Here is a 10587-nt window from a genome sequence, read left to right on the forward strand (position 1 = left end):
TCGTGTGTTGCTGAATTGAAGTTGTATATTTGTGTGAACCTACATATTTATAGGAATTCTGCAAGGCCAGCTTTCCTAGGGAGAGGTTAAACTGCTGCAGATATCAAGTTGGTTCTCTGAATTGCCCAGTGGTTATCTCTGAACTTAAAGAAGACACATATTTTGATGTTTAACTATTTATGTTTAGTGACTTCAGATCAAAGATCTTGTACTCGTGGGATGCACTGAGACATAAGGCTTCCTATGACATTTCATAACACTAAACACACTGAGGGATGCAGATCAATATTCATCAGTAAGCACCATAGAATTTATCACCGATATTCATCTTGCCTGAAAGAAATTGAAATGCTCTGCCAGAAAGAACTGTCTCAGAAATGAAAGCCAGAGACAAAAAATTTCTGTGAAAAACTGTGGTTTTTAAAACTTCATAATCTGATTAGGAAGTGCATTTCTAAGATGATACTGGAAAATTTATTCTTTTCAATTCTATGCTTTTGACATGTTTTCAACATAGTAGCTGAGTTAAAACTTGTGGAATGGAAAGTAAACCTAGAGAGGAAGAGAAAGCACTGAAGAGAATGTCTGTGTTGCATTTTTATTTGTAAGGAGACAAGCTGTGCTTTTGTTTACAGTGAAGGAATGGAGACAAGGAAATCTACTTTCTTTACTGGTCCACACTTCCTTTTTGAGTCAGTAATCCAGTCTTTGATGTGGGATGAGTCAGACATCAACAGCAGATTTTACATTTTCTTAGTCTGCTTCTGGGTGTGCGACAATGTTATGATTAGCTGAGAGCTTAAGTTCTTTTCCAAATTATAACAGCATGGTTCTTCTTCCTCTTTCCAACACACACTAGATCCCACTGTGGGATGGTTCTAAAAGTGAGCTCAAGAGGCAGTAAAACCAACTCATCAACAAAAATCACAGATCTGACCACTCACCTTTGGGAACAGGTTCGCAAGGGGGGTGTTAAATGTGCCACTGCATGGCAATAGGTGAGTTTAGAATCTCCCATCTGCAGGCATGATAAGGAAACAACTGTAAAAACTTCTCCCTTAAATGGTTCTAAGTTCTAGAAAAATATCATTAAATCTGCTTTTCAGGAAAAAACTTAAGAACTACTTAATATATCAGTATTTTGGGGATCAAGTTAATCTACAGATGATGTTTTTTTAACAGAGAGTGGAGTGACTGGAATGACTAGAATTCTAGGTACACTGATCAGAAAAAAACTATCAAGTTAGTTGAACATCTTGATACTGGAAATTGGTTTAGTTCAGATTTATTTTCCAGAAAATAGTGATTTTTTTTTTTTGCTACTTTAATTTTAGAAATAGCAACAAGACAAACAGCAGAATAATGAACTGCTGCAGTGAAATTGGGCCATAAATCAGGGGAATCTGAATGATTAAAAAAACTAAATTGAAAAATATTTCTTTTTTTTTTAATGACCCTAACTGGTAACATTCTTCCTCAAACCTAGTTCACACCTTAATTTCAGGAGTTTCAGTTCAAATTCATCTCCTTCTTCTGTATGGTGAGTTTTATATAATCAAGAGTTGTTGATTACAAATCTCCTGCAGAAAAAATGAAAAAAAAAATCAAAGAATAATGGGTAAACTGTTTCAAAGGACAGTAATTTATATAGGACATCTGGATATCTGACTCATAGGAAGGAAACTAGTACTAATAAGAAGAAAATTCAGAGAATGAAGAATTTGCTTACTTTTACACAGACTGATTTATGGAACTCTGGCCTTATTTTAATTTTGTATTGATTACAAAGCCTTTGCATAGGTTAATGATAAAGGTTAAAACTCCTTCAATAGTGAAAAGGATTGAAAAGATGGATTTCTTCATTTAAAACAGGCATTATTGGCAATGCTGATTCCAGCACCCTAGAGCCTTGAAGTTATAATGAGCATGTCTTGTAATGAACATGGATTTAGAAACTATGGCCCAAGAAAGCAATAGGAATAGATCTAATGAAGGTTACTGTGGGTCTCTCTGCTTCAGACATAGTTATTTTTGGTCTCTGTCTAGAAAATAAACCCAAGCCTTTTAGGCACCTAAGACTTGCTATTTTAGCAATATAGTTTTAACATATATGTTATTTATGCTAAAACTGACCTACAAGTTAAAAAAGTACATGTTAGCTATTTCAACAAATGATTTTATCACTTTTTTATTCTTAAGAATGTGAAACAAATGGAAATGTTTTGGTCTATGACACCATTTGTTTGTGTTACATTAGCTCATAAAAGCTTTGTTTTCTCAATGGAAATACTGAGTTCATTAATGTATAATGTGAAACAAATGCCACTGTCAACTTTGAAAGAAAACTTTCAAATACTGGACTAGAGACTTAATGTCTGCTGCTCTTTTAGTTAAAATTACTTGCCAGACTCATGGTAAGATCATTTGTTACACTCTATTTCTTGTGTATACAGGTTTCATGAAATATGCACAGTTAAACATGATATGTTGGATTCATTTCCTAATATATTGTTAACTATGCAGAATTTTCTTAGCTAATACCATTAGGCAGGTTTCTTAATTGGTTTCTAACAATAACAGTAATACTATTCCTTTGTTTGTATGTGAGATTACTACCATCTTGATATTCCCTCTATAGTTAAAATTGCTATTTATGTTGGTTTGTGTATTATTACAATAATTGTTAAGATTTACAAAGTTACAAAAGGAGGATTTTAGATAAAATTATTTCCTCCAAATAAATATTACAGAAAATTTCTTGAGTATTTATGCAGTTTAGTTGGTTTCTAAGTGAGCATGATCTCGCTGTTCCATATCACTTTGTGGCATACAGCTCAGGTTCAGCTTTTTGGTACTCAGAGTTCTCCTTGGGATGTTGATACAGGTTGCATGGGATACTTAGGAGCAGCAATGAAAACTCAACAATGACTGCTTTTCACTGAAATAAATGACTGGTCAATTGCAGAGGTGAGACCTATGAAGACATTGAAAATTTGCTGCTAGGTCTTATATCACATTATAAAACCTTCCTATGATACTAAGCAAGACTCCAAATTTAAGTGATTTCATGGTCTATGTCTACATTGTCAAGTAGCTTGGCTTGTGAGTTGCCTCCTGGTTTCACCTCTGTTTACCCACATTGCATGGATGTTTGTTCTCAGGTTTTATGTTTTATGTTTTTCACATTCTGTACTTTAGTGTGTAGTTCTGAGCTTCATTTTAGGAGATAGTAAGCTCTCTTCATGGAGTAGGCAGACAGAACAATTCCTCCTCTAGCTGGGGACCAAGGACAAATGATCCAAATCTCAGCCCAAGAGCATAAACAATGGCAGAATGAAGAGAGAAGAATAAGAAGGATGGGACTTCATGGGCTAAAGCTGTAATTAGACAATTAACTCCATTGTGCTAATGGACCAGAACTTATAAAAGTGTGAGACCCCATGACCAGTCATCCATCTTGTGACCATTTTTGGGTTCATCTTGGGTGTAGCCCTGGCTGAGCTCTTGTGCTGCCCAAGGTGGATCCATTGAGGGCTCCTAATAAATACCTACTTTATTCTTTAGCTCTGTCTAGTCTCTGTTCCAGGTCAGCCTTCATAAGGCATCACACTCCATGGCTGAGCATTAAGGAAAATGATCTTGGTCACTCCAAAGTAAACTTCAAGTTCTGTGGATAATTCATTCCAAGGACTGCTTCCAAAAGGCAACACAAGACAGACGGCTGGAGGCTTGGGTTTCTCTGCCCTGCAGAGTTCTTCAACAGCAGGCTTTTTATTTTCAAACACTTTCCCTTGCCTGGATATCATATCCCAGAGTTTGTAATGCGTTCCTTCAGTTTCATGTTATAAAAACACCACCTGGTGGGTTGCAGCAGAGCCCTCATATTTATTTCGGACACTTTGGACTAAAACAAACAAACAAAATGATAACTGGATCCCTGAGCCTGGGAGATCACTGTGTGTGGCTTAAAAGACTTGCAAGGCATTGTACCATCTAGAGGAGGTTTGTTTAGCAGTTTCTTCCAGGTATTGCTGTGCCTGAGCACAGCAGGCATGAGCCACTCAACATTACCTTGCCTGAAGGATCTCCTTCTGGGACACATATTTAACTATGTAAATGTAGCTGCAGTGACATTTTCTGTGCTTTAACAGGAAACACTTTCATGAAGTACTGGCTTCTCATAAATGTTTGCACACATCAGATATTGGCTACTTTCATGGCAATATGCAGCCCTTGATCCTACCCTTCAACACCAGGTGCTGAAACCAAAATTGATTAAAGGCAAGGGTTTAGGCATAAAAGTGAAAATATACTACTACAGGTGAAAGAATATGAACTTGATCAATATTTCACCTTTTTTTATTATTTATTATTTATTTTCCTACCTATTTCTAAAATGTAGTCTATTTGCCACAGCTACATGATTTAATATTTAGTTTTCCAACAAAGATATAAAGATTGATGGTAGGGGATATATTGGGAAACACTCCCTGGTCACTCAGTGTTGAACCTGTGATGTAACTAACTGTAGGGTTTGTCTGTTCAAATTCAGACCAAATATGAGTATTCCACCATCTTCTTCTGCATTTACTTATTTCTCTGTGTTCACTGTAATGCAAGCTGCTGTAACTAACTGATTCAGTTGTCTGCCTTGAAGGGTGAAAAGTCACTGGAGATGCTCTAAGATGTCCAAGACATCCCTAAAGAACTTTATAAGTATCAGGCTACTTTTGGGCAAGCAGCTGTATGCCAAATGGAATACCTCTCTTTCCTATACCTAAAATGCCTGTAGGTAGCTGTTTAACCAAATGAACCCAAGGTGTAAATGCAAACTCTACAGATACCAAGAACTCAGTGGAATTTTTTGCCCCGTATAAATCTTACAATCTTCTATAGTTCATCACTTCAGCATCAACATTATGTTACTTTAGGCTGCATTTGGGGTGGTGCTTACACTTATTTAACATTTCTGATACAAACTGAACTGTTTAAACAACACAGCAAACAGATTGAATTTTGCTCTGCCAAACATTGAACTTGTGTTCCGATGTTGTAATATTAATCACAACATTTGTGGAAATTCTTTTGCTGATTATTTTTTCTAAACCAGAGCAGGGCAATATTTTAAATTGCAGCTATTTACACAGTTTCAGAGCTGATGCTGGGGACGCAACTGTGATACTTGTCAGCTTTGTTTTATGTAGGCTTATGCAAACATGGTATTTGGATTTTGATTCCCAAGCTATTTATCTTCTCCTCTGCTGAAATTATAAATTCAGAAAAAAATATAAATTCAGAAATTATAAAATCAGAAAAAAAAAAATCCCCCTGAATCTCAGATGAGACTTCTGAATTTCACCATGTTTCCAGTGAAAATATTAGTTCTAGTAAGATTTTATTACTAAACTAGGCATTTATCAGAGTTAATTTGAGATACTTGAGAAACTTAAATGCCTTTTCTGTAACATAATTCCAGCTTCAGACATGTGAGGAGATTAAAACCAAACAAGTTTGCTTAATTTCTGGTCTGTTCTGCTAAAAATGATTGGATATCTCTCATTGCAAGTATGCTGTGAACCATGAAAATTAAATTCATTTACAGGGAAGGATCACTTCTTTTACAAATTATGATATTTGAAAGGTGGCATATATGTTTAAATCCTGATTCATAATGGACAACAGAACCTACTAATTTAAATAAAAGAGATAGCCTAGGTTTAGGAATTAAATCTATAGTTTTACTTATTAGAGCTAAAAAAACCCCAGCAACATAGCACAGCTCTGTTCAAATAAGCTATTTTAAAGGAGTGTTTTTCTTTTCAGTGATTTTTTTCACCAGATGGTATCTATACTTTTTTTTTTTTGGACATCTTATTTCAATAAAGTCAGTGTGGCATAGACTTATGGGGCTGAATAGGTGACAGGTTTGCTGTATGATTGCACTACTGTTCTAACAGTGTATTAATTTAAGATCAGAGATTATACATAATGATTTATGGCATATTGATGGATCAAAGGAAAACATATAGATAGGTTTGAACCTTTTTTTGTAACACTGCTTTCATGGGAACATCCAAAGTCTGCAGTTTTCATTTGAGGCTGGAAAGAAAAAAATAAATTCCCATCAAAAGAAATCTCTATTTTTGAAATACTGTAAATTAAATTTTCACTAGAAATTACACCTGACTGTCATTGATTATTATCTAGTCACATTGTCTTCAGATTCAAAACATATTCAGTGGAAGCTGGTTATTTCTTCAACCGCAAGATCGAAGAATATTTTTCATCTTTATATGATTTAGCTTTTATAATTTATGTCCTGCATAAGGCCCAATCTTTCATTACTCTTATAGTGTATCTGTTAATCTTGGAAAAATCTACTTTGTTCCACCTATAGCACTTGCTGAACTGCTTTGCTGCATAGGTGAGAGTTGAATTTTTCACTTACTGAAATTGGTCTTTTTAAATATGAGAAGACCTCAGTAAAACTCTGAAAAATTATGAAAACTTTTTTCTTTTTTTCTACTTAAAAACCATCCCTGAAGAAAACCCCTTGATATACCTTGATAGTGATGATCCACCCAAAATACTTGCAGTGAAGCATTGGTTGACTGATGTTTTTCTACACTGGTTACTAAAAGCACATGATGAGGAAAAGTCGTATTCCCTCCTTCTCTACATCTGTTCTGTCACTCTTCCTTCTTGTGTGTCCACTTGCTTTGTACTCCTACAGCTAATTTTCACAAATTCCAAGCAAGAGAATGGGATTGATAAATCCACACAAAATATCAGGGTATACTGCTTAGTACAGCAGCAAAGAATATTAATTCATTCTAGCAGGTTTTTTTCAGAAAGCATCCAGCAGGTTTTTTCAGACAGCATGTTTGACTTTAGCTGACTCTTCCCTTAACGCTTTTTTTCAAGGCTGCAGGAAGGATATATGAGTACATAGAGCAGAAGTTCACAAAAAGCAGCTTTCAAGCTGCTTTTAGAGAAAAGAATACTTCTAATGCAAGCACAAAAAAAATTTGTTTTTTTTAAGAATGACTATCCTCTGCAGCTTCTGCCAAACCAGCTTAACAAAGATAACATGATGACTGAAATATTTATACTTTTTTATAGTTACTTTGAGTAATAAAAAAGAAAAATTCACAAGTTTATTCATCTTTCCTAATGATACAGAAAGGAAAGAAGCACCTAAACAGTGAATACTGATGCAGAAACTCAGACTGTAAAATCAATTTATCAGCTCAGTAGAGCTGAGATTCTTTCTAATGCTGCTGTTCCAGCAGTAGAGTTTACCTTCTGAATTATATATGTATTGACCTAATTACATAAATATTGACTTTGCTTTATTTGAAGCTTTTTTCAGTCTCGGTGTAATTACAATGTCAATATTTGTTGTATGTAATAACACTGAATTTAGGCTTGTTAATTTTGATTGATAGTAGCATGCCACAAGTTATTATATGGGATAAGGCAGTTAGTCTACAAGCATGCATAGCAGATACAAGCAGCTGACAATGCTACCAAATTTCAGTGTGTCTCTAAGACCTTCTGTTTCCCATGTTTAATCAGGCAGAGAAATATTACGGGTGATTACATCCTTGTTCCATAAGAGTACTGTTTTGAGGTGGAGAAATGTTTACCCTGGAAAAAAAAAAGTACAAATATTCAGCTGGAAACTCAGTAAAAGGGTTCCTGTTTAAAGTTAGCTTTAGAATTTTCTTTACAATTTTGTAAAGTGTATTTAAATTGTGCCAAAATGGAGGTTTATATAGCAACAACTATATTTTTCTGCATAACTTCCATGAGTTATACTTTATTTTGCAATAATATTGAGACCCAGACACAAGAAATTTCACATTAAATTATTTTCTTTTTCTTCAAATCCAAGAAAGATGTGAGCAGTGGACTTTCAGGTACTACTGGGACTTGCAAAACTGTTCACTCCAGTCTGTAAATGTTTGTTGAGATGTATTTCTACAAGAACAACTTTGTTCAGAGTTGGCAGAGCTCAGAAATGCTTTCAACGATGAATAGCCCTATAGTATAGTGCTTATTTCTAGATGCAATTATAAAGCATTTGAATTTGGCAGTAACATAAGAATTAGAAACCAAACTGAGACAGTCTGTGCGCTGAGGATATTTAAATTTTTTCTTGCTATAATATGTTGCCAATAGTGAGAAGGCATGCATCATACTGAATTTTCTTATTTGTCTCAGCAGGGATGCCAGACAAGACGAACCTCAGTGACGTAAAGCAAATCCATCAAACCAACGATGGCAACACTTTAGACACAACTGGAGCAGGATGTACAGCAATGGCCGATTATGTGACATTTATGCTGATTAGTTTGGTAATACTGCTTCTCACTCTTTGGTAACTGCTTATTTCTGGCTTGATATATGTATCTCATTGTCATCTATTTATCCCTACTCACAAGCCTGGAATAAGGGATCTGGTGAATATAGCAATATTTATGATATCTTGTATAAGATCAGCCAGTGATCTTAGCCCTGAATATTAACAAAGAGTTTTGTGTAATATTTTTTCTGTGTTTTTTTTTTAAACACCTGTATAGTCATAAAAAGTCATGTTTTCTTTTTTAATATTTTATGTTGAAAATAAGTTGTCTATGATAATCTTTCTCTTAAAAGCAATCTGTAAAAGAAGAATATTACCAAGTTTGAAATGGTCTCTGGAGATCATCTAGACCAACCCTGTGCTCATAGTAGACTCACTTCTTGCAAGTTTCCTAAGACCAAGTACAGTTGACATTGGAATGTCTCCAAGGAGGAAGACTTTACTGATTCCCTGGGCTAACTGTACCAGTGCTTCAACACTCCTAGCAGATATTTTTTAGCTACTGCATTTCAGTTTGTGCCTCTTGCCCATTTTGCCCACTGAGCCCTGCCACGGCACCAAGGACAAGAGTTTGGTTCCATCTTCTTTTCTCCCTTTATCAGGTATTTATACATTTTCAAAAGATCCCTCTCTGCATCTTTTCCAGGCCAAACAGACCCAGCTATCTCATCCACTCCTTGCACAAGTTTTGTTCCCATACCTTAAAAATTTTCATGCCCTTTGCAGGAATCCATCCACTGTGTCCATGTCTCTCTTGTCATTGTCCCTGAGAGATCAGACCCTAACGTAGCACTGTAGATGTGTCCCACTAGTGGAGAACAGAGGGGAAGGATCGATCACCTTCTTTGACCTGCTGATATTTTTCCTGATTCAGCCCAGAAGGTAGTTGGCTCTCTTTGCTGCAAGGGCACAGTGTGAGCTCTTTTTCAGCTTGGAATCCCTTAGGGCCACAAAGTTCTTCTCTGCAAAACTGCTTTTCAACCTGCAGGCACCAGCCTGTACAGGTGCATGGTGTTATTCCTTGCCAGGAGGGGGATTTGGCATCTCTCTTTCTTGAACTTTCTGAGATTCCTATCAAGCCAATTCTTCCATCTGTCTGGGTCCCTCTGAATTCAGAATTTTTTCCATAGTTCAGAAAAACCTATATGTTAGATACTATATATGTATATGACAGCTGATTTTACCTAGGGGTAACAGCAAGGTTAAGATTCAGTGTTGGGTTAAGGTATCTTAGCATCTATGTCAACATACAGATATTTAAATATGTGCTTTTCAAGCTGTAACTGTAGTCCTTGGATTCAATTGCTAAAATACCAATGAGTGCCTGTTGTGCTGCCCAAAAAACCCCACCTGGTGTCCACTGCTGTTCTGAACGGCCTCAGGTCTTTCTCTGTGGTCTCAGGGCAAGAGACCACAGCCCTTTGTCAACACAGTCAGTGAAGCCCAGTCCATTTTTCAGCTCATACAAAGACAGACACCCGGAAAAGCAACTCAGTTGCCCAAAAAGAAATGACTGATGCCACTTAAGATTTCTTGGAGCATCTGAGGACATCCTCAGGGGACTGGCATATTTGATGCAGGAGTTCTGAGATGTTCCAGAGCCTTCTTTAACTGGGAGCCATGGGGAGTGGCAGCTGGCAGCTAGGTGAGACATCCTTTACTCAGACATTCACATGTGGGCCCAAGAATCATACACCAAACCACCGCCAATATTACTGGTAGTTAAGATTCCTGGTTGGAGTGGTGACACATGAATGCAAACTTGAATCACAACAATCCCAGCTCAAGTTCTTATGCTTCGTAAGAAGAGGCAAGCAAAAGTGTGTTGCAGTACTAATGGTACATTATGTATTTCTGTCATAAAATTTGATTGTTCTGCCATGACTAATTCTTGTTTCATTTTAACTAAGAAATATTTAAAAATATTTCATAGTTATTTCTCCTGCAGAGTATTTTGCAAGAGGGAAAAAAACCACCTGTTCATATTGTATGTATTCATATGATAACGAGAACTCTTTCTAGACAAAAAATGTTACTCTCATATGAGACTAATATAAAGAAACATACATAAATATTTTTATTCCCAAATGTATATGTTAGTCATTAACACACACAGTAAAACATACAGTATAAAGAAGTAAACTGTTATAAAAGGTAGAAAAGCAAGTGAACATTTCTATGAACAATTCCATTCCCAAATAAATATCATTATTAGGCAT

At 35.9% G+C, this 10587-nt stretch overlaps 1 protein-coding gene across 4 annotated transcripts in view; it reads left to right on the forward strand.

Annotated features, from left to right (window-relative positions):
* The window catches only part of GPC5 (glypican 5), a 588801-nt gene extending 579428 nt beyond the window's left edge, over nucleotides 1-9373 (forward strand). For all 4 annotated transcript variants that reach the window (XM_054271913.1, XM_054271916.1, XM_054271919.1 and 1 more), the window contains one exon: nucleotides 8230-9373. In XM_054271913.1, the coding sequence (XP_054127888.1) occupies nucleotides 8230-8387 (158 nt within the window). In that variant the 3' untranslated portion in view covers nucleotides 8388-9373. The remainder of the gene's footprint in view (nucleotides 1-8229) is intronic.
* Nucleotides 9374-10587: the final 1214 nt, after the last annotated feature.

The sequence above is a fragment of the Melozone crissalis genome, unplaced genomic scaffold, assembly GCF_028551555.1.
Source record: "Melozone crissalis strain CALT ecotype California unplaced genomic scaffold, PUWL_Pcris_2 ptg000013l_1, whole genome shotgun sequence".
NCBI lineage: Eukaryota > Metazoa > Chordata > Aves > Passeriformes > Passerellidae > Melozone > Melozone crissalis.